This window comes from Perkinsus marinus, assembly GCF_000006405.1.
Source record: "Perkinsus marinus ATCC 50983 genomic scaffold scf_1104296944404, whole genome shotgun sequence".
Lineage (NCBI taxonomy): Eukaryota > Perkinsozoa > Perkinsida > Perkinsidae > Perkinsus > Perkinsus marinus.
This window is the reverse complement of record NW_003211409.1, coordinates 535444-556902: the sequence shown is the minus strand read 5'-3', so window position 1 is coordinate 556902 and position 21459 is coordinate 535444. Positions and strand designations below refer to the sequence as shown.

General features: G+C 49.8%; 5 protein-coding genes across 5 annotated transcripts; 2 read left to right on the top strand and 3 right to left on the bottom strand.

The window, feature by feature from the left end:
• Positions 1-500: 500 nt before the first annotated feature.
• On the bottom strand, positions 501-2013 carry Pmar_PMAR001178 (hypothetical protein; the record flags this gene model as incomplete). The annotated part of the gene is made up of 8 exons (XM_002780538.1): positions 501-563; positions 612-746; positions 851-886; positions 934-1026; positions 1072-1185; positions 1341-1512; positions 1557-1658; positions 1928-2013. The coding sequence occupies 8 exons, from the start codon at positions 2011-2013 to the stop codon at positions 501-503; spliced, it is 801 nt and encodes a 266-aa protein (XP_002780584.1).
• A 5970-nt stretch (positions 2014-7983) lies between these two features.
• On the bottom strand, positions 7984-9412 carry Pmar_PMAR001177 (Tubulin beta chain, putative; the record flags this gene model as incomplete). The annotated part of the gene is made up of 3 exons (XM_002780537.1): positions 7984-8145; positions 8196-8336; positions 8468-9412. The coding sequence occupies 3 exons, from the start codon at positions 9410-9412 to the stop codon at positions 7984-7986; spliced, it is 1248 nt and encodes a 415-aa protein (XP_002780583.1).
• Positions 9413-9766: 354 nt separating this feature from the next.
• On the bottom strand, positions 9767-12271 carry Pmar_PMAR001176 (hypothetical protein; the record flags this gene model as incomplete). The annotated part of the gene is made up of 12 exons (XM_002780536.1): positions 9767-9923; positions 10160-10251; positions 10348-10410; positions 10452-10579; positions 10622-10697; positions 10741-10845; positions 11041-11156; positions 11210-11306; positions 11391-11515; positions 11673-11760; positions 11802-11857; positions 12217-12271. The coding sequence occupies 12 exons, from the start codon at positions 12269-12271 to the stop codon at positions 9767-9769; spliced, it is 1158 nt and encodes a 385-aa protein (XP_002780582.1).
• Positions 12272-15254: 2983 nt separating this feature from the next.
• Positions 15255-18754, top strand: Pmar_PMAR001175 (Malate synthase G, putative). Its single transcript, XM_002780535.1, has 20 exons — positions 15255-15381; positions 15487-15658; positions 15710-15847; positions 15903-16001; positions 16049-16173; positions 16220-16332; positions 16383-16527; positions 16574-16681; positions 16729-16786; positions 16836-16930; positions 16977-17101; positions 17153-17249; positions 17294-17443; positions 17488-17559; positions 17605-17684; positions 17733-17821; positions 17870-17933; positions 17983-18068; positions 18113-18232; positions 18481-18754. Exons 1-20 carry the CDS (start codon positions 15291-15293, stop codon positions 18632-18634), a joined length of 2181 nt encoding a protein of 726 aa, XP_002780581.1. The 5' UTR covers positions 15255-15290; the 3' UTR covers positions 18635-18754.
• Positions 18755-18778: 24 nt separating this feature from the next.
• Pmar_PMAR001174 (conserved hypothetical protein) lies at positions 18779-20043 on the top strand. The gene has a single exon (XM_002780534.1). The coding sequence runs from the start codon at positions 19079-19081 to the stop codon at positions 19835-19837; it is 759 nt and encodes a 252-aa protein (XP_002780580.1). The 5' UTR covers positions 18779-19078; the 3' UTR covers positions 19838-20043.
• Positions 20044-21459: the final 1416 nt, after the last annotated feature.

Here is a 21459-nt window from a genome sequence, read left to right as displayed (position 1 = left end):
CTCCTCCTGCAGTGACGTAACCAGCGGCCTGTTCATTGGAAGCTTCCAGACAGCGGCTTGCTTTCATCACTACTTTCTCTTGAAGGCAGAATTCTCACTACCATCACCCCAACGTCCTACTGCTCGAACCGGTGAAGACCTGCCTCAATTACGCCTTTCGAGACTCCGCATTATATCATCCTACCCGAGCCTCTCGATGTTTTCTTTCGCCCTCTCATCGTCACTCTCCCTCCTTCTCTTCTTCATCGAATCCACTAGACGCTCCCGGCGCTTTCCCGACTCCCGTAGAAATTGCTCGATTCTGGATAGAATGCCAATTCTGCCGCCACCGCTCATATCAATCAAAACCTACTCGGCCTCCTTTTCTCTCAACTCTCTGGACCTCTCCCGGAAGCACGGAGACAGGTACGGTCTGCTGGTCGTAGCCGTAGGGGAAAGGCCCAGCGATAAATACTCATGCCCGCCTGGAAAGTCGCGAGTGAACTCACTATAATAAACCACTATGTCTTACCAAGGGACCCCAAGCCACCACTGTCGCCAACTTCGCGGGGAGGCTCATCTTCCTGAATGAGAGCCATGCGAGCTCTCTTGCAAGGTCACTAGAACACTACTTGATCTAGGTCTTCAGTCTGTGTTTGTATCGCTGTCAAAGGAGTAGGTGGCTTCTTAACAGACCTAATCAAATTGAGCTCGGCCAGTCTTGAGGCCTTATAGGAACTCACAACCGTTTCTTTCGAGGCGGCGGCCTACCAGCACAGTCATCTTCCGAGTCGGAGAACACCAGGGAGCCAGAGGACTGAGGACGACACGTCAGCCATAGTGACGCCAATCCGACTAACGCCCTCTTTACCCTTTTGTATCGTGCAGTTGGCTTCGATGGATCAGCCTGCCACAAGGCTGACAATATCCAGTTGGAATTCCGGCATATCTCACCTCCATCTCAATATTTTCAATACCATCCTCCTCCTCCTCATCCTCATAGTACGCGAGCAATCGTCTGCCGGCCGGCGCATCACATGGAGAGGCCTGCAAACAACTACAATCCAACTGAATCTTCACAACCACGATCACCCTTGCTGTCTGTGGCGAATTCGGAGCTGGCTCAGGCGCGCTCTCCTCCATCTCTCGCAATATGGTCTTCTTGCACGACATCGGATAGCTACTGCCACTACGGGCCATCTCTTCCTGACAAAGAGACAATAATCGGGAAAACTCACAACATCGCATCGCGGACAGGAAGTTCTGCTGGAAGCCTCTCGCCCTCGTAATTCACCGGATTCGAATCCACCTGAGGGCATTGGAAGAAACACCAGAGCGCCAACAAGAGAGGGAGCGTTCACCTTCCTCGGGGTATAAATAACACGCCTTGACGTCTCATAAGACGGCAGTATATTCGTAGCCATAGCAGCGCTCGCCCGGGCATCGCTCCTGGGCCTGGGACTCTCAGGACTGCATCGATAAGTCGTAGTTGTTACGCGAGAACGCACAGGTGACGCGTACCGAACCACCCGCCTACATAACATAATATATCTCCCCAAGGACCAGAGGCGCGTTACCTCGAAACCACCGCCCCTGGTGAGCCGTGAGCAGCACTACTGCCGGGTTGAAGGCTCACTGGAGAGGAGGTCATCACAGGCTTATCACTCTGGGGAACACCGCTGGGGTAGGCCTATACAGCTTCAACTACTACTACTACTACTACTACTACCTGACTATAGACTGGCGAGGTGTAACGAGTGACAGTAGTGGTCGCTGGATGAACCTACGACAACACCTTCTTGGCATCCAGGACAGGCAACACTTACTATGCGAGGACTGTAGGAATGGGCAGCAGTAGTAGTAGGGTCATAAGGGCTACTACTATAATAACACGCGGGCCTAGGAACAGCCAGCGTCAACAATGTACAAAAGTTACTTAGGATATTACTCCTCGTATTCAACCTCTTCTTTACGCACGACCTCCCAGACTCCTTCGGGCGGGAGGAAATTTTCTCTCTGACCCGACGCGGACATATAACAATAACGGATGTCTCTGACTCGGCCTTCCAATCTCTCTGTTACAACACAACGATTAAGCCCCAGTTGAGAGGAGAACATTCTCAGCTGCACTTCCACAGAAGTGACAGCGCTACACTCGACAGTAGTCAACCAAATCAAGCACTATGGGGAGACCAACCAGTTAGCTCGAGCAACAGCTAGGAGAGAACTGTCTCTAAAACGAATAACTCGCTAATTATGAGAGTCCACCGTGACGATAGCATAGGCCTCGGACTTCTCCCTCAGTTTCGCAGCCAAAACCTGCGACGAACTATCACGGAGTTGAACTCTCGAGCTTGCTCTAACAACAAACGCAACCTGTTCACCTCACCCTCCACTGCTCATCGTCTATTGGAGCCCGAGTTCCACCAAGTACCCCCTACAGTTTGGAACCCCACCCATGCAGTGGCGACGGTGTAACGTCGCAGTACGCAGTATGTTGAAAGTCCCACAAGTCGGCACTGCCGACACCATCATCGAGTATCTTACAATAGGATCTCCACCACTGACAATTCTCAGACCTGGCTTGATGATGTGAGTGATCAGCGTGTGTCACATGAAGGGATCCCATTGAGGACGGGCGCGCTGCGCACGATGAAACGGTCGGCGCGCTGGAGGAGCAGACTAGACAAGAACGTTCGTGACACGGATACGGGCTGGTTGTTTATTATCATAGTAGAGCGGGGAAATGTGAACATAGTCGAGCACATGCAGTGATAACAGTAAGGTATTCCAACCTCACAGCGTCGCGATATGTTATACTCAGCCACCGAACCAGGCGCAAACACTAATGTAGTAGATATGTGACTAGCATGATGTGAGCAGAGCATATCTATCGACGGTCCACAGGTTGGTCTCAATGCACTGCGTATCGCAAAGAGAATATACACCTCCTTCCTCAGTAGGATACATCAATTTACCCTTTTTCACTGGCCCACGCAACGCAGAGAAGCTTGTAAGACTAGTACGAATCCTCAACCACGCGTTTCTCAACGCCCACACAATGGTATCTACGAGCCGTATTAGAGATGTGATAGAGAAGGAGACACTGGCGACGATTAGTGCCGGAAGGCTACGAGGAGAACAGCTGGAAAATTTTCTTCACTCGACCGTCGGGTAGAAAAAATGAAGTCTGACACCGCGGCCATAGAATCGGTCCACGTCTGACTGTGAACATGATATTCATGATTCGTCGTATAGCGATCAAGGATCATACCGTTGCTCGTGATATACAGAGAATGCAGAAGTGCGGTAGGTTGACAACAGTGCCGAAAGGCGAGATAGCCGCACAATGGGGCAAGTCACTAACCGTTGATGGAGGGCATCGGAGTGAATCCCCCCAAGAAATATAATATCGCCTATTTGATGGTGACAGTATATTCCATCTGACATCACCACGAACTGTGAGCCCAACGGAGAAGACAGCTACATCCCCTGTTCACATACTAGAATGAACATGTCTATCTAGGAAAATAGAGAGAAATTTACCGTGCCACACAGAAACGTCTTGACTCAAGACGAACTTAGGGTCAAGCATCTCTTCCACGGAAATGATCTCCGAAGGACATCTAGGTTTCGGTGAAAGCAGCTGAAAGGTCGAGCAGTAGCATCAACACCTTGTAGACCAGCAACGGGCCACATGTTTTGATGCGTTCTCACGATGACGTTGAAAAGTACTGCGATAACAAGACAGTGGAGATGATCCATTGGAGTTAATCTAAGCGCCCAGCAAAAGGTGTGGATGAATTTGGCCTCCTAACTATCCGGGCTGGGACCTGGGTTTGAAGCCAACACAGTAAAATACGACAAGGCGGATCATGACTATAATAATGCCAAGAGAAATATATCACGAACAACATGCAACGCATAATGCCTCAGCCTCCCTCGATGGCTATCGCTCTCACTCCGACCGACAAGACTGATCAGCATATCGCTTCAAGCGCGATGAAGCAATGGAGTTTCACCCGTTTCACGCGAAGTGGCGTAAAACTCGGTGAAAACCCGATGTTCGCTGAATGCTGAATGCAGTAGTCGTGAAGTATGTTATTCATATCACAGGTGAAACTCCAGTGATTGGGGCGGCACCCTTCTGTCACGGATAAGACAATAACGGAATAATACACCACAATGGCACTTAAGAGCGGAAATCCGCAACTCTTTGCGGCCTTGGCAGATATCATGATCGCCCTCTTTGAAGACCCGCTCGAATCTGGTGTATCGCTGCTCGACACCCGTGGATAGCAGTTTTGCAAAAAGATGTTCGCTTCCCTCAGCTGAGCTCAATACTCTCCTCACTAATCATATGAGTTTTTATACGACTTGGGATAATATTCCAGAAGTGTACAGAAACTAACAACAATTTCTCCAAAATTTCCTCTGAGTTTTGATATTGTCGTCAACACATGCGGTTGACCATGTGCAAATCTTACCACACTGGTGGATAGTCACCTACAGTAGACGGCACATCAAGCAGTTCCAGCCGGCTCCCTGCTGAGGCACGGCATCAACCGCAGCGGTGTTAACATGTCGGCGACGATAGGGCTTCAGCGAAATGGAGAGACCTCCTATCTAGATGCCGACAGTTCCACGCTGAGGTGAATAGTAATACTTCTGCAGAAGGGACGTCACAGCATTTGCCGGATTGAGTGTAATGAACGCATATCGACTACAAGCTTGATCGCTAGTACAGTGAAGCACTTGTACGTCAGGTGGCAGGTATGGAGCTAACCCTGCCCCATCTTACTCGGGAGACCATCAAGAAAGAATTTCCAGAAATTCAACTCGAGATCACCCGCCGATCCTGTTGACTCATTCTCTTGTTGTCCTCTGTGTTTACGCTGAATCTGTGATTGCAATCCTGCTGACGCTCGACCCACTTTACTCGCCGGAGCGGACATATTAGAAGCACGACGCACGCGACCTCTCTTGCTGGGGTAGGCGCCCTGAACTGTGTCCAGACCAATTTCGTCACCCAGGGAGTTGAACGTCGAAGGACGGAAAAATGGTAGTGAATCGTGATTCGCCGAGTGCTGCGCATGTCTAGCATTCTGCGCGTATCGTTGAGGACGAGCCCAACTGGTCTGACAAATCCTCCCAAGACTGTTGGGACTATGAAAGGCGGTGCTGAAGTTCTTAGCTATCGCATAGGACTCGAAATTGAAGAAGACATACCCGAGACAGGACAGATATTCGAAGTTCGCCAGCAAGTAGACAAAATCGTAGCGAGTTCCTGTCTGGAAACCATTTTCAACAAGAACTTCGCAGAAGGTTTTGCTATAGTCGGACCGAGGATATTGCGGAACGTAACGGTGGTGAAATGGTCTGTTGAAGAGCAAGGCAGATTCTCATCCTCCAAGTCACTGCCGGAGTGGCGGCATCGACATCAGGGCTACCACCCGGGGCCTGGAGAGGAAAGAGCCTCCGATACGCTGTCGTTACTGCGCTTGCCACAACTGAACTCGGATGGAGAACTGCTACAGCTTCGTCTAGCAGCAGACTCGGGCGTAGGTCAGCTGCTGCGACAGCCTTCCATATCAACGTGATCATCAAGCTCGAAGAACTTGGGAAACGTATTGACGTAGCGTACGAGAGCACGCTGATTTCGAGGGGGGCTCCAGCAGCCGTAGAGAAGTGTTGTTGATGACATATTCTGGGGTCCAATAAACCACGAGTCGCCAACTAAAAAATCACACTTCCATCATGCTGCATTCAAGCACTATAACTCAGAACTACTAGCTCAGTGTTGATGACAACGAGGCTCCAATGGGAGTCTGACACGAGCCATACCATGCAGCATTAGACGGCTTCCCTCACGCTTCGCTTCTGTTCGAGAAGCGCCTCAGCTCGCCTAGTCTTGTACTAAGAAAGCATAACTGATGCCATCCATGACAATCAAGTACAACCCTACGCGACTAGGAGCCCTTCTCGCGGACGGAGGACCATCATCATCATAGCTAGTCACTTCGGACAGGGGGGCGTGACCACCTGTCACCATGCTCTGAACAACATCGTTCTAGTGAAGCGAGCTTACCTATGTCCGTTGCCTCATTCCAGCTGCGTTGGGAATCACTCAACTGAGACAAGTAAGATGAAATTACAAACGTGGACTAACAGAGCACTGCTGACCTTAGTTCGTGTGACCGTTTTCTGTCTAGGCTGCGGCCTCTCGGGAATCTTGTACTGATCCCTCCACCTACTCAAGCGATCCCTGTCGTCGCCCTCCGCCGCTTCAAGAACTCACCAGTCGTGGATTGAAACCACAGCCCACACCACGAGGCTTATGGTGGCACCAATCACCAAGCAGTACACTAGCAGGGTGCCGAACCTCGTACCGGACCTGGGCAATCGGCCACCTTCGAGAACTGTGAGATTTCAACACACTCACGTCCCTGAGTCAGTTGTACTAGGAGCTGAAGATGTCGCTGCTACAACAGCCAGAGTAGGCGTAGTTTGAGGAGCCACAGCAGAGGGCGGTGGAGACGCTGAGAATGATAAACATCAGAGCAGGGGAATTCCCTAGAATGCCTTTATAGCGGATCCACATGTTCATGAGTTCAAGATTCACTTGAGCGACCGTATGAAGAATTTCATACGGTCGGCAGACCGGTCGACGGACCTAGTCCGTGTTTATCGCGATTTACTCCATGTGAATCACATGATGTGGTTCTCGTGAAATTGCCTTTCTACGCGATTCCACAAACGTGTGCGAAATTATTTTACGTTGTCTTTCTTCACTTTTCCGACTCGAAGTTTCCTCGAGTAAAAATTTCGCGGAATTCACAATCGTCCTCGAGAAATAGACGGTGTAGAACGCCAACTACTCGGAGTACTTCGCGGTCGTGGCGTCCTTCGCATAGAGTATTACGCCACGTCACGTAAAACAGGTGAACCTCCGATACATAAGAAATTTTTTTATACAGACCCGGGGGCTCCTTCACATTTTTTATACCGCCAGAAAGAATGTTTAAAAGTATTTTCATGAGCTTCGGGAAATTCCCTGCATTAGAGCTTCTCCCAGCCTTCGCACTGCAAAGCATTAGAATCGAGGATCAGACATTTCCAGATATTGACCAAACCCTTAGAGGTTCACCTTGTTCCGATGCCGAGGATGTCGGAGCAGCCGAAGTAGTAGTCGTCGCCGAAGCCTTTGGTGTCGTCGTCGAGGCAAGCGTAGAGACCGCAACTGTTGATGCGACAGTCGAAGTGATGGCGGCTTGCGAGGTCGGCGCCACTGTCGGTGCACCTGAGGAAGGAGCATCTGTCGTACACCACCTCCACACTGCCAGTGTTGAATATTCGCCCACAACTCGAAGCAGCGATTGTGAGAGTGTTGGAGGAGTCTGCGGTTTCCTCACTATATAGCTTTACACACGACTTGGAGTATAGGTGTACATAAACCGAAAAAAAACCGGTATTGTCACCAACACATGTAGTTGACTATGTGCATATTTCTCCACACGATCGTAGGCTTTCGGGAAGGACATGACACTTGTCCATGCCCATCATTCACTATGCTGCTCCCGTCCAAGGAAGTAGAACCTGCGTCCCCGCAGTTAGTTCGACATAAGCTCTCGAAATACTCCTTGCTCGTCATAGTGGCGCCACAATGATTAGTTTTCCCGTCCCTCTCGAAGAACGTCGGACAACAGCTCGTACACACACTGTGATCATAACCTTACTCTGGGCCTCTTCCAAACCGAGGGTCTTCCTCAACATATGTTCCGCCATGTGCATCGTCGCCGTAACACGAGTCACCAGGAGCACAGCTGTCAGTCCGAAAGGTGCCATAGAGTAGGCCAAGGGAATTGGCAGAGTAGTGGCTGCAGATATGATGACGTCACTAAATCGAAGTGTCCCCGAGAGAGCAAGCCCGATTCTCTCTGGGTCCGTAACACAAGAGAATAATCGTTGAGATAGAAATTTGAATTACATGATGACCGGCCTTCCTCAGCCTCCCTCTCTAGCAAGAGTGACATGGGACCTCTCCAATGTAGCGTTGAGGGTGGCCACCGCATCAGCGATCCGTGCTTCCCCTTCGTACCCACCATAATGGTGTATGAACGCTCCACTTGACAAGGCTGCCTTACATCGACGAACAACGTGAGCCACCTGACGTAAGCATAAGGATAGAAACCTCAAGTCCTAGAGAGCGCTCTCACTGGCTGAAGAGCTTTCTGATCCGTAGCGACAACAGACAAGGACCGACTAGGCACCCGACGAGCCACCGGGCTGATGGCCATCTTCAATGGATGAGGGACGTGAGGGAAATAACGGCTTTTCAACTTGAACGGCAGTGTCACCTAAAAGACTGATTCACCAGCGTCTTGTCAACATGTGAGCTCTCCTCCAACACTGCGATAAACTACAACTTTTACCGGAACACTTTCGAAAACGAAAAGAAAAATTCCCCCACCACCGTTTTCAAGCTCACATCGTCTTCCAATTTATCAGCGCCGACCCCACAAGCATGGAGAAAAGCCGTAGCACTTTTTCCTCTCCATCTATCGTCTAACTCTTTAGCCAGGCCCATCCACGTGTCACTAGAGAACTCATAATGTGCCATGCCAGGCACCGAGCAGCAACTAGCAACGGTATAATCCGGATCACAAACGAGATGCCGGGCGACCTCTGATAGTGTTCCTGCCGGTGATAGCCGCGATGGCACCAACAAACTGTCCACCAGCGTTCGGGCAAGCTTCCTATTGATCGCCCCCAAGCCTCCGTTCTTCCCGCCGACCTCATGTTCCAACGCCGAGTTCGAAAACGTGATTGTCAGCTCACCCGTCTCCACCGCAGTCGCCAACGAAAGCGCCGTATTGTAGTTCTGTACCGACACCTCTCCCCGCTCGAAGGGACATACAATGACGTTGCACGCAGACCCATGCTTCAGCCCACAGTAGTCGTTGAGGATCTCCGAGATCACATAGCTGCCATAGCCGCTTCCTGTCCCTCCAGCACCACTGCAAACCGTCAGGAACGAATCGACTCTATCACAGGCCTCAGCCGCTCTCCGAATAACCTCAGCGGCGAGCTCAGAGGTCTGGCCCTTGGCCAAGACCGAATAACCCATCATCCAACTATTACCACTACCACTTTGCAAGAACAACGAGTTCTTCTCCTCTGCATCATACCTCCACTGATTACACCGCTTCCGAGCCAGTAAGCCTTGAATGACCTTAGGCTCCATATCGATCAGAACAGCGCGCGCCCGATCAGCTTCATCAAAGTACGTCCCATGGAGACGGTCCGCGAGCGATGGATTTCCTCCAAGCTTCCTCAGTTGAGCTATTTCCTCCCAAAGGGAGTCGTATACAATTTCGCTCACTTGGTTGCCACACTGGCCTATTTGAACCACCACTACGTTGGACGCGGACATCTCAACAAAGCAAACACAGATAAACTCTGCAGGTGTTGTAAATTCCGATCATGTCATGACCGTTGCTTTGACTGCGCAACTCCTTGAAACATAATATAAAGCTAAGGAGAACTTCACGGACTGATCGATGACGAGTGACTGTGCACACGGACAGGACGTAGGGTAAATGTATAAAATGTCCAACGACTACAACAACTACGAAGTTCAATGGTGCTTTTGGTGAGCCGAGCCCCCACGGGCCGCTGTCACAACTTGTCGATCAGAATTGTAACAGAATAACACTATTAACAAATGTAGTTCAGCAGCAAAGCCGAAGAACTCTTGAAAAAATTTTGGATTCCCCCCGACGATGAGTCAGAACTCGTCGTCCAAGTCGTCCCTCTCAGAATCATCCTCATCCTCGTGGCCGACATAATCACCTTCATCACTATCAGAAGATGAGTACTCGTCATCATCATAATGCACATCTGCTGGAGATATTTCAAAGGAGTGGCTGAGGCCAGTCATGTACCTGAATATGACGATTCAACACTGCTGAACTTCGATAACTTTCTCGATCAAATTCCGTCATCTCGCTGTTTACTGCATAACCATGCATTTTTTCGGACCACCGAGGCATACGCTATATGAACAACAAGAGAATATAGGACTATTGCAGCTAGCCCCAGTGACCCATACTATAATGATATGGTCCTATACTCCCCTTCACGAACATGCAATAGTCTCACACTTCCCCCTATTCCTCACCTAGATCGTATGGGACCGCTGACCACAGCCAATGCCCCAACTATGACATATGTAACCATAAACTTCATATTATCAGGAGCATTCGTGAGTATCTACCACAATGATTCATCCCAACACCTCTCAAACAGTATAGATCCCATTCAACGATGAATCGTGATGAGGAATGGTGTAATAATGCGATTTCCTACAGTCCGCAGGTCCTTGAGGATCCCCTGCACGGCACTCAGCGTCCTCAAGCTCGTCGGTATGTCCTGACCAATGCCTCTGCTAACAGCGGCTCAAGTAGTCCCACCTCGCCTCCTCCCATAAGCGCCTCATGGATCTTCATAAACGGCCTACCGTCCGGCGGGAAAAACTGCCGCCGCTGGTCCTCAGTGAAGTTCTCAGTGAACATTGATCGCAGTTCCGAATTTAACATCACTGAAGATGCGCTCACTCGAATAGTCCCAAATCGTCCCTTACAAATCTGCGTTCGATCCATGTCGACCAACGTATCCTCCTCCACATACACTGACTGCCTTCCAAGCAACTGCCACACCTGAGGCCCATTTTCCCAATGTCCGCCATCACATAGTGCCTACCTCTAAGCTCAAGTGCTGCATATCCCGCCTGGTGAGCTCCTTCTGGGGTAGAGTCGCCAGGTCCCTCACCGTGATAGGTTCTATGGCACCACTAGCCTCGAGTAACTGCAGGAGTGGCCATGTGTTGGCGAGAATATGAAAATTGTGAGGAAACTTCGGTGAATTATTATTGGCTTCACCAAATTCCGCCCGAACTCCTATAATTAGTGAGGAACCTCCTGAGCTCAGCTATGGAAGGCGAACATATATTCCTACTCCAACACCGATCACTGTCTCGACAACTGATGGAGTTTGCCTCACCTTGACCATCCTCTCGGCACGCTCCAGTACACCATCCTGTATAACCTGCCGACTCACTGGATGCAGAATCGGACGAGGTTGCCGTAGCATGAACTGCAGCGTCGTGATGGAGAAACCTGAGGTAGTTTTCACACCATCACTGATGAACCGTGATGACGATGAAGCCCACCCCGCACGAACTTGTCATCCTCCCAATACGAGAACAGGAAATCTATGTCATCGCTGGCCCTCCGAGTTCCGTCCTCATGCTCTATCCAAATTCGTTGCTGAGGGACAAAAGCATGATCAGCTCAAATCTTCCGTCGATCGAGAAGACGACTAATCGAATATACCAACCCCCGAGTGCTTACCAAGGAGACCGGATCCTGCGGATCATCACATTTGCAATAGTCCTTGTATGCAGGGCCGCAGAGCTCCTCAGTGAGGTCACTTAGAGAAGGCCCTTCCTCGCGAGCTTCAGCGACAGTGTGACAGTCTGAAGAATCAAGAGTGCACTCCAAGACAAGGCGATTCCATCACGAAGCCTCAACCAATACGGTCTGGGATATGCTCCCGAGTGCTCACGAACTACTAAAACTAGTCATCAGTTGCGAATGAAAGTAAAAAGGTGAATGATGCGAGTCGGAACCTACTATCGCTCGACGTGGTAGAACACGATATTTTCCGCTTCTTGTTTTCAGGGGGGCGTATGGTGCCTCGTGGTGGCGTCTTATGGCGGATCTAAAATGATCGCTCCTCTCACAAGAAAGCAAATTTCTCACTCGTTTGATTCCCCGAGGGCTGTCTGCACTAGAGGCCGCAGCATAGTCCTCCTCTCCTGATGACGACACTGAGGCAATCAACGACAATTCCCGGACGATAACTCCACTACGATAAGCTGTCACCTGCAGCTTCACATTCCGAGTAGAAACTGTCCTCACTAGAACAATAGTCGTAAGGACGCTGATCGGGCCTGGAAATAATTCTTTAAGATTTTTACGATCGTAGTGCTAGGAGTACATTTTTCTGGTCAACAACAAACGTTGCTTCCGCTCCTCGGGGGTCTCAGAATGCTGAGGACCTAGGGAGCAGTCCGTCAGCGCGAGATAGTAATCTTTGATGCGTTCAAGTTTATTGGAGTTCCTTGAAAGACTCGGGGAATTGTGCGACCGGCAGACGAAGACGACTGGTGCTCACCGTGATTGAAGCCCCGAGGGTCTGAAGCCTGTTGATCATCAGAGCGCCGGCTCATGTTGTGAGACTGTAGTCAAACAACTGTGAGTGATGACTTTATACTCAGGCAAGGTGGAAAGGGAAATCCAAACCCCCCGAGGTTAACCTCAGGTGAGTTACCAACTGTGCTTGCCTCGATGTGGCTATGCAGTGAATCGGATGTCGCAGAGGTAGAGTAAACATCGCACTGAATCTTGGAAGAGGCTCGGTACTCAGCTGTAATGTCGAGCAGTCTATGACGCCACGTAATGGTCGGCGCGTCATGATGTTTGCGCACGTCGTGTTTTCCGCGCTTGCCTTGATCGCGCACGCGGCGGACACCTACACCTTTTCCCGTGAAAGGTTGACAAGTGAACGCATATGAATGACAAAGTTCGTTTCAATGTTGGCAATGAATATTCAAGTTTGACACACCCTCAGAATGAACCTTCAAGAATGCCAATATGCACTTCACCATTGACACGTTGCGTGAATATCACATCCAAGAATAACACTATCAATGGCAAGATGGACACTGCCAGTTATTAAAGCCGTACACTATGTTGCTTGTAAGCACTCTGGGAACCCCAGTGATGACGACAGTTATGTACTCGCCAATTCTAAAGGAGGCTAGATGCTTCTCGGGTGGGCATTCTTATTGTGAACTCGTCTCTTTCGTGCGTCTACTACTCGCAGGCAAGTGGAGCACTGAAAATAGCTTCATGTGAAGACGAGGATAGGTTGTGTTCAACTCGAACGTCAATTTTGGATTTAGTACAAAATACGCATGCGCAAATTGAGTCGCGCTCGCCCGAGCCTTAGACACCAACCCTTGTGGAGCAGACTCAGGCAGCTTACCGTGATGGGTATCACCTCGTCATACCACTCCACAGGTAATTCCCTTGCTACTGTGGTAGCGATGACAAACCTGTCAGAACCTCGCGCTCCTCCTCAACTGTCTTGCTGTGTCCGGCGGTCCAAAGACGACGCCCCTTCGCTCGTCGGCTCCGTCGCTGGCTGGCCTCTGCAAGTAGTGGCCTCTTACAAGCTTGACCTGACGAGATTAGATATATCCTTGTGGGGATGTTGATCACTATTAACTCGGCCACTTCTCTTCATCAGAGTCGCCTTCGACTTCCAGCAATCGAGGGCACGTAAGAGCTCTACAGTGTCTTCAGTGAGCCGTTATACGGTCACTTATTATACGTCTATTATAGCCCACCTATTTCAGATGATATGCACTTTAGCATGTGGGATTGGTTCCATGGTCCGTATGTAGGACGCTTTCTATTACTCTCCCTGCTATACGATTCCTCTATAGATATCGTATAGTTGTCCAATCTAGTCCTTGTGGTTCCTCTGTGCCCTGCTTAGATGTGGATATGGTTCAGGAACTCTCAGTGGGGTAGGTCATCACTACTGCGATCATTTCATTCATGATCTTTTCCATGATGACAGCTGTGCCTATGAGGCTGAACTGGCACAACTACCATCGTAGCACGAGAACTCGAAATGACATAGTATGCCATTTCGAGTTTTCATTCTCAGTTTCACATCGCGGATCTGACTTCGTACTTTCCTCAGGCTGAACTCCTCCTCGTCAGCCCATCTGAAGAGCATTGCTTTTTTCGGCCAGCCTCATGGGAGTCGCGTGTGCTGTATGGTTAAGGTGGGAGATGCCGATCGGTCTACGAGTGAAATAAGGATAATAGACTACACACAACCAGTATGACTTGGTAGCTCTTCTCGCATTAACTACGATGTGCAGGAGCCGACTATTGTCAAGCAGTTGTCACTGTCGGGAACCTCCTCAGAGGAGTCAGGGGGGCTTATGGTGTGCTCGAGAGAACGTCCCCTATGACGAGATCGCGCCCCTAGGTGCTGACTGAGGATCGCATTGTTGGTGTCTGTGGCAACGAGTTGAAGACGTGGAACAAGCTTGAAGACTGCTCACAGGATGGTCATTATACTGGTGATCAATGCAATGATTCGAGACGAGTTATCTTTCATGTTCAGCACCAGCAAGGATATCAGCTGTGACAGCTGATGAAGACTTCATTTACTTGGCTCACGACGAGACCGCCTATAGTAAGATCGATGACGCCGAGCACTTGATATCTACTATTATTGTAAGAGTAGTTTATACCCACCGTCGGGTATTGGAGTTGAGCGCAGATTCTTTGTGTGGACAGCATGGAAGTGGTGGCTCGTGTACCTCCTCATGACGAGCTCTTGGGTATCACGCGTGTTACTTGTCTGTTGAAACCGTCGTGCCGGTGGCGCAGTAGTACCGAGGTGGGCCCCTATTCGACGAGGGTGGGCAAGTTCGTCATTGAGTGGATTGTTCAGTAGTCATCCTCGAGAGCTCCTGTCGGTCCGCTTTTTGCGGCCGGTGATGCATCTAGCCTGCTGAGAGTCTTTGAAGGTGATGATGTGAAGGGCGCCGTTGTTCATATGAGCATCGAGGAAAATGAAATAAAGTAAGATACCAGCTGTGAGGTGCTTCAAGTGGTATCTTGTGTGCATGCGTGCTGATGACCACCTCATTAGAACAACGTCTATGGCGGCAACAGCAAACAAGGTGTTGTCTTTGAACTACGGCCCTTTCGACAACGGTCCCCTGGTGAGTGTTAGTGCGGGGTCTATGGCATGCAGTTGGAGCTGTGGTCGAACTCTTCGAGAAGTGAGCTCATTGTGGATTGGTGTAGCACTTAGTCGTTCATCAGTTGCGGCGTCGTTTGGTGGCGGAAGGGTCGGAGGGAGGTAAGAGGATTCCTTCGCTTAGTGTGGTGATGCTCTCGCTCACCTTCTTCAGCAGTGCAGAGTTGTCTTCATATGGATACTGCGGGACAGTGCATGTGGAGCGTTTCCAGCGATGGTCAAGTGCAGGTGTGGGCGTGCAAAAACGCTCCCGGTTAACATGCATGCATATGCTAGTGTTGGTGTACTGCATGGCGATCTCATGGCATCGTTTCGAGTGTGTGGGCGTTTCGAGTTGGGGTAGGGACTATCATGTTGTTAGCAGATTAGTGCTGTTGTTATTGTATCGTTAATCTTGTATGCTGACCGAGACTGGTAAATACGTGGCTTTCGGTGACATCCAGGTCCATGAGGTTTTGAAGGATGCTATTGAGAAGAATATCCTTCCGGGTGAGTGTGCCTTCATAATGTAAATATTCGACGATCTGGATAGGGGTGATTCTATTCGTTATGGATTCTGATGTATTGGTTGCTTTGGATAGCCTTGGTCTTCAGGTACGGGTGTGAGTGCGGTTGAATTCTGGTCGCATCTAGAGAAACTATTGGCTGAGTTCTCGGATGAAAATGCCGCTTTGTTGGCTCATCGAGATGAGCTGCAAGCGGCGATAGACGAGTGGTATGAAGGTGGTTGCAAGGAAGACCAAGAGGGCTTTCTCAAGAGAATAGGGTCAGCTTTTCTTGCACGGACCAACACGTGTTCCGAGAGTTTCCTCTAAAGGTATCTGGTTGAGCCTCCCACAACCAAGACCACTATTTGTGTCACCAACGTTGATCCGGAGATGTCCCTGTTGGCTGGTCCACAACTCGTCGTTCCGGTCGACAATGCTAGATACGCCCTCAATGCAGCTAATGCCAGGTGGGTTTGTCGAGGTGGTGGTATACAATGGCTGGTGTACGTGCTGTTGTTTTAGGTGGGGTTCTCTCTTTGATGCTGTTTACGGCTTTGATGTGATTCCTGGCCGTCCCGGTCCTGGAGGCTACGACCCTTCGCGAGGCCTCGCAGTGCTTGAGTAGTTGTGTTTTGAGTATATTCTAATTCTGAATTCCTCATATGCAGATTCGCCTTCAAGCAGCTGGATGGCGTACTACCTCTGGTTGATGCCCAGTGGGCTGAGTTAGCATCTATTTGGGTCGATCATCGGAGTCAGCTTGTGGCTAGCACGACAACGGGGAAGTCTACTGGTGAGTGTGGGGGAGAGTGGAAGTAAAGTACTTGGTATTGCTGCAGGACTGAAGTCGCCTTCGGCTTTTGTTGGGTATAGGGGTAATGCCAACAAGGGTGATCTTGTATTTGTTCATAATGGACTTCATATAATCATCAAGATCCACAAGGAATCACAGGTAATAGTGTCAATTAGCATCCCAGATGTGGAAGTTCGTCAATGCACTAGGTTGGCAAGCAGAATAGTATGGGCTTGTCCGATGTGGTCCTCGAGTCGGCCCTCACTGCTATCATGGACTGTGAGGACTCGGTAGCGGCCGTTGATGCGGAGGACAAGTCCCGAGTTTACTCGAACTGGGCCGGCCTTATGCGTGGTAGGATGTTACATCCTGAGTACTTGGCGAATAGATTGGTGTATAGGTGATCTGGAGACGAGTTTCAAGAAAGGCGGCAAGTCGGTAACTCGCCGACTCAACTCGGACCTTACCTTTAGGATGGCTGGAGGAAAGGGGATCGTTACTCTCCCTGGTGGGGTATTTCTCGAGGGGCTTTGAGTCGCATTGATTCTGTGTTAGGTAGAGTAGTGGCTTTGGTGAGGAATGTGGGTATTCATATGAGAACTGACGCAGTGTTGTAAGTCCGGATGTGATTCTTGTGGGGGGGATCTGTTGGTTTTCCGAAGGTATCGCGGTGATGAGGCCTTCGAGGGCTTGGTGGATGCGCTGGTCACTGCCACAGCTGGACTGCTCGATCTTCGACAGGTCGGCCGCAACAGTTGTAATTTGATAGCATCCAGGAGTCGGAAGGATCGCTGTAGAGGCAGGTACTGGCTCTATCTATCTTGTGAAGCCCAAGCTGCATGGTCCGGAAGAGGTGGCTTATGCTTGTCGGGTATTCGATCGTGTTGAGGAGATGCTGGGCCTTGGGCCGAAGACTATCAAGATTGGGGTGGGTGTTTGGCATGCATTGCCTCTTAGTAGGAGCGGCTGGTGTTGGTAGGTGATGGACGAGGAGAGAAGGACAAGTGCCAATCTCCAATCGTGTATCCATGTTGCTCGCGAACGCGTGGTCTTCATTAACACGGGCTTTCTGGACCGTAGTATTGAGCACGTGTATGCATTGGGTATTACTTAGGTTTAGGTACGGGTGATGAAATCCATACTTGTATGCATTCCAAGTTACCAGTTGCTCCGAAGGGTGCGATCAAGAAAGCTGCGTGGATTCAAGCGTATGAGAAGCTCAACGTTATAGAGGGCCTGTCGGCAGGCATGGGCATGCGTGCTCAGATTGGTGAGGAGATGGGTCTTGTTGATGTTGTTGGAATTCATGCTTAGGTAAGGGCATGTGGGCCGAGCCCGACTCTATGAAGGCGATGCTTGATCAGAAGATTGGCCACCCTCTGTCTGGTGAGGTCGCTACTGTACCCGTCGAGATTGCAGTATTTGTATCAGGGGCCTCGACCGCTTGGATTCCCTCACCTACCGCTGCTACTCTCCATGCTCTGCATTATCACATGGTTGACGTCTCTGCGGTGAGCCAGCGGTTTTCCAGGTTCTCGTTGTGAAGGGATATTGTACAGATCCAGAAGACTATCTCTGTTGATCCATCGGCAGTCTTGAAGCTTCGCGAGCAGCTATTGCAACCTCCTTTCGATGATACTGTGTTCACGTGAGTGCTCCTGTGGGAGTGTTCTGCGTATAACTCCGGGTCTGTCAGGTTGCCCAAAGGAGATATTCAGCGCGAACTGGACAACAACGCTCAGGGGATCCTGGGTTATGTGGTGGGTTGACTTATCGAGTGTTGGAGCAGTGCCGAATCGGTATGGCCAGGTTCGTTGGGTTGACCTCGGTGTGGGCTGCAGCAAAGTTCCCGACATCAACAACGTCGGCCTTATGGAAGACCGAGCTACTCTTCGGTACTGTGTTTTCATCCGAGAAATGGTCTGATATTTGTGTATAGGATATCATCCCAACACATAGCTAACTGGCTTTTCCATGGCATAGTCAGCAAAGCGCAGGTAAAGGAGTCTCTCATGAAGATGAGTGCAGTCGTAGACGACCAGAATAAGGGCGATCCTCAGTAACCATTTTGAGCTGCCATTGGCTGGCCGGTCCAGTGGGAAAATATGCACATGTTCAACTACATGTGTAGGGGACATTTGAGAAAAGTCTGAGAAAAACTCAGGAAATTCCCATAGGTCTCTGTATACTTCTACCCGAATTTGCAAGTAAAGTTTCATAATTAGTGAGGAAACTCGTGAACTCAGCTGAGGAAAGCAAGCATATATTCCAACACTGGGCTGGCCGGTCTCAGTGGTGAACTGGCAGGTATACCGCTATGAAAGGTGGCGGCGTTGCCTTTGAAGCAGCTATGGATTTGGTATTCGAAGGAACCAAATCGCCTAATGGTTATACCGAGGACATTCTGACTAAAGCTAGGAGAGCTATTAAAACGGAGAAGAATAAGCAGTCGAGGTTGTGAATTTTTAATACATTCTGATTGGATAAAGTAGTCATGTTATGAAGTTGATTTGTCTTAGCAATCGTTCCAGAACTTCCGCACGATGTAAGGTGGAAGTGTGTAGTACTCCAGTCTCATGATATTCGAGATGAATGTTGGGTTTGTCGGGTCAGCTTGGTGCGCTTCCGGTCTGGCAGTGGATGTCATGCTGTGATCGATATCGGTCACATACTAATATCATCTGTAGATATTTCATCACTGTCACACGTGGCACAACTGAATTCGTATTCAGTATTTCGTTTATAACAAGTGAGTTGATTTATCTGTCGCTGAAATCGGTTTGGAAAAGAATGAAATGGACAAGTGTGACCAGAGATTGGAACGGCAGTATATGAACTTGAAGTGGTGATTCTTAGAAAAGGTCGGGAAAAGGTGTAGAACCCCTCAGCTCATAATTTCATTCCTATGCCTATCGACTCCCATGTTGTGGATCCTGCTGGATTCCATCCCGCTCCAACCTGGTCCATAGGCCTTTCTTTATGTTCTACTGTATTCTTCGCAACAGTATGTTCAATGGCACGCCGGTACACGCCAGATCTCTGGTCAGCGACAGTCGTGATGTCACTGACGCATGCACTGGGCTGCATATTCTGGGGCGGTTCGATCCTGATGCGTGATGAGCCCACAGTCAGTGGGCCTTCCTCCCCAGAGGAAGCAACTCTGCTAGCCGTCTCTCTTGGTTACTTCGTGGTTGACATCATTCTCTGTGTCTCTGTCTCTAAGGACTGGGAGTCTACCCTACATCACGCTTTCTGCGTCGTTGGAGAGATTGGAGTCTTATACACTGGTCTGTCCGGTTACATCATCATCGCCTTCTTGTTCATCGCCGAGCTTTCGTCGCCATTCCTTTACTCTTTCGAGACTGGGTTCGTTCCCGCTGGGGGCATAGGCGCGCTAGTCTCTCAGGCGTTGTTCGCGGTCTTGTTCATTGGTGGGCGTCTTGGTGCCGGAACTCTTATGTCTTATCATCTGCTGTTAAATGGAGAGGTCCCGTTTCTAGCCAAAACTTCATGTGTCGGGCTGATGTCCATTTCAGTATTCTGGGCAATACGCATCATGAGGATTGCATTCGACACACTCACTGAGCTGGTGTCGACTCAGAAGGCGACTGGGGAAGGAGCCGAGGCTTCCGACTCGATCGTTGCTGGATCTACCGGCTGCTGAATGGAGTGACCATCGCACATTGTTCTTTTCTTATAATATTACTTGTTCGCTGGGCAAGAGGCTCGCCAATTTCGCCGGATCTACCGGTTGCTGAATTGTTGAGCGTCGTCACACAGTGTTTGTTTCTTATAATATTAAATGCTCGCTGGAGAGAAGGTTTGCCAGTTCTTATGATGGACACACTAAATCTTATTTTAGACTAGTCGTGCCTGGAAGTATCATCATGCTGTTCCTATTTGTTGAGTTCAACTTGACGAGTTGGGACTTGGCCTCCCAGTCTGGGAGTCCCAGACTGTATGGTGCATGCTACAGGTCGCGATGCTCTCCTCCCCGGTTCGATCCAGGGGTCCGACATTTCTCTATAACTGGGTAAAGTTGGATCGTCAACCATTAAATGATATTCGGAATCGGGCCATCTTGTCGCTTTAGGAGTTTTTAATCATGTTCGATCCATCCCCCAGCTGGGACCTCCGAACCACGCTATTGTCACTGGGTTTCTTCGCGGCAATATATGTTGCGACGGCCAAGGGCAGCACGCTGACTCCCTTCCAGGCCTCAGGCTGTATGTCCGTGACCCACTCGATTATAATATCCATCTGGTGTGGTTGGATCCTGTTAAAAGATGAATGGAACTTTGTTGATCCCTCAACACAGTTCCAGGCCAACATGCTTGCTTTCTCCCTCTCCTACTTTGTGGTGGATGCTGTACTATGTCTCACCGTGCTCCGAGACTTCGAAGGGTCCTGCCACCATATCACGGTAGTATGGGGTCAATTCGCAGCCTTGCATTCTGGTTACGGTGGTTACCAACTCGCTTGGTTCTTATTCGTTGCTGAGCTCTCTACTCCTTGGCTCTACCTTTTCCAAACAGGACTAGCTCCAGAAGGTTCGTTTCTGGCATTGGCCTCGCAGGCGATTTTTGCCGTCTTATTTCTGGTTGGTCGAATGGTCATTGCACCATATATGGCGACGTGGCTTTGTGACAGTCCCACCACTCCAGTAGAAGTCAAAATTAGTTGTCTGGTGATCCTGGGAATCTCCGCAGTGTGGGCAACGCGAATCTTGAAGGCTGTAATGACATTTTTGAGAGGCGACGCTAAGGAGGAAATTTCCGGTCTATCAGAGGTTCGAGAGAAGCGGAACTCGAACGAATCATTCTCTGCGGCTCCGAAGGTGTACGTCCGCTCTTAACACTCTGAAATGCAACAGAAGTGACTATAGTGATCTTGGCGGCCACGTTACAGTGCCGATACGGTGGAGGCTTGTTGGTTGTGCTGATGCGACAGCAGGGTACTATCCGGGCGCCCATGTCCAAGGCAGATCGCTAGGGAGGTGGGTAGTTTATTAGTAATAGAACTATGTCTTCCATACTGCATATCCCTGTTGTGTTGTGAGTTGGTGTATGGGATAATACCACTCTCCGAGTGATGCCAGGCAAGAAAGCACCTCTGGAAAGCTAGACCCGCCTCGGGCAGCAAATGTATTGAATTCAGGTTTCTATACTAGTAGGATCATGATGCTAGGAGGCTACTTCAGCGGTAGTTCGGAGTCGTTCAGCGATCCCGACAGCGATAGTGAGAGCAATAAAAAGACTGTTTCCGTGCCCTCCACAGGTGAAGGCT

Excerpts from the sequence above, each read along its gene's own strand:
- Pmar_PMAR001174 (XM_002780534.1), top strand. The coding sequence starts at position 19,079 with ATGCCTATCGACTCCCATGTTGTGGATCCTGCTGGATTCCATCCCGCT.
- Pmar_PMAR001175 (XM_002780535.1), top strand. The coding sequence starts at position 15,291 with ATGCTGACCGAGACTGGTAAATACGTGGCTTTCGGTGACATCCAGGTC. Across the intron at positions 16,931-16,976 it reads ACAGGTCGGCCGCAACAGTT|GTACTGGCTCTATCTATCTT; the intron begins GTAATTTGATAG and ends CTGTAGAGGCAG. Across the intron at positions 17,444-17,487 it reads GGGCATGCGTGCTCAGATTG|GTAAGGGCATGTGGGCCGAG; the intron begins GTGAGGAGATGG and ends ATTCATGCTTAG.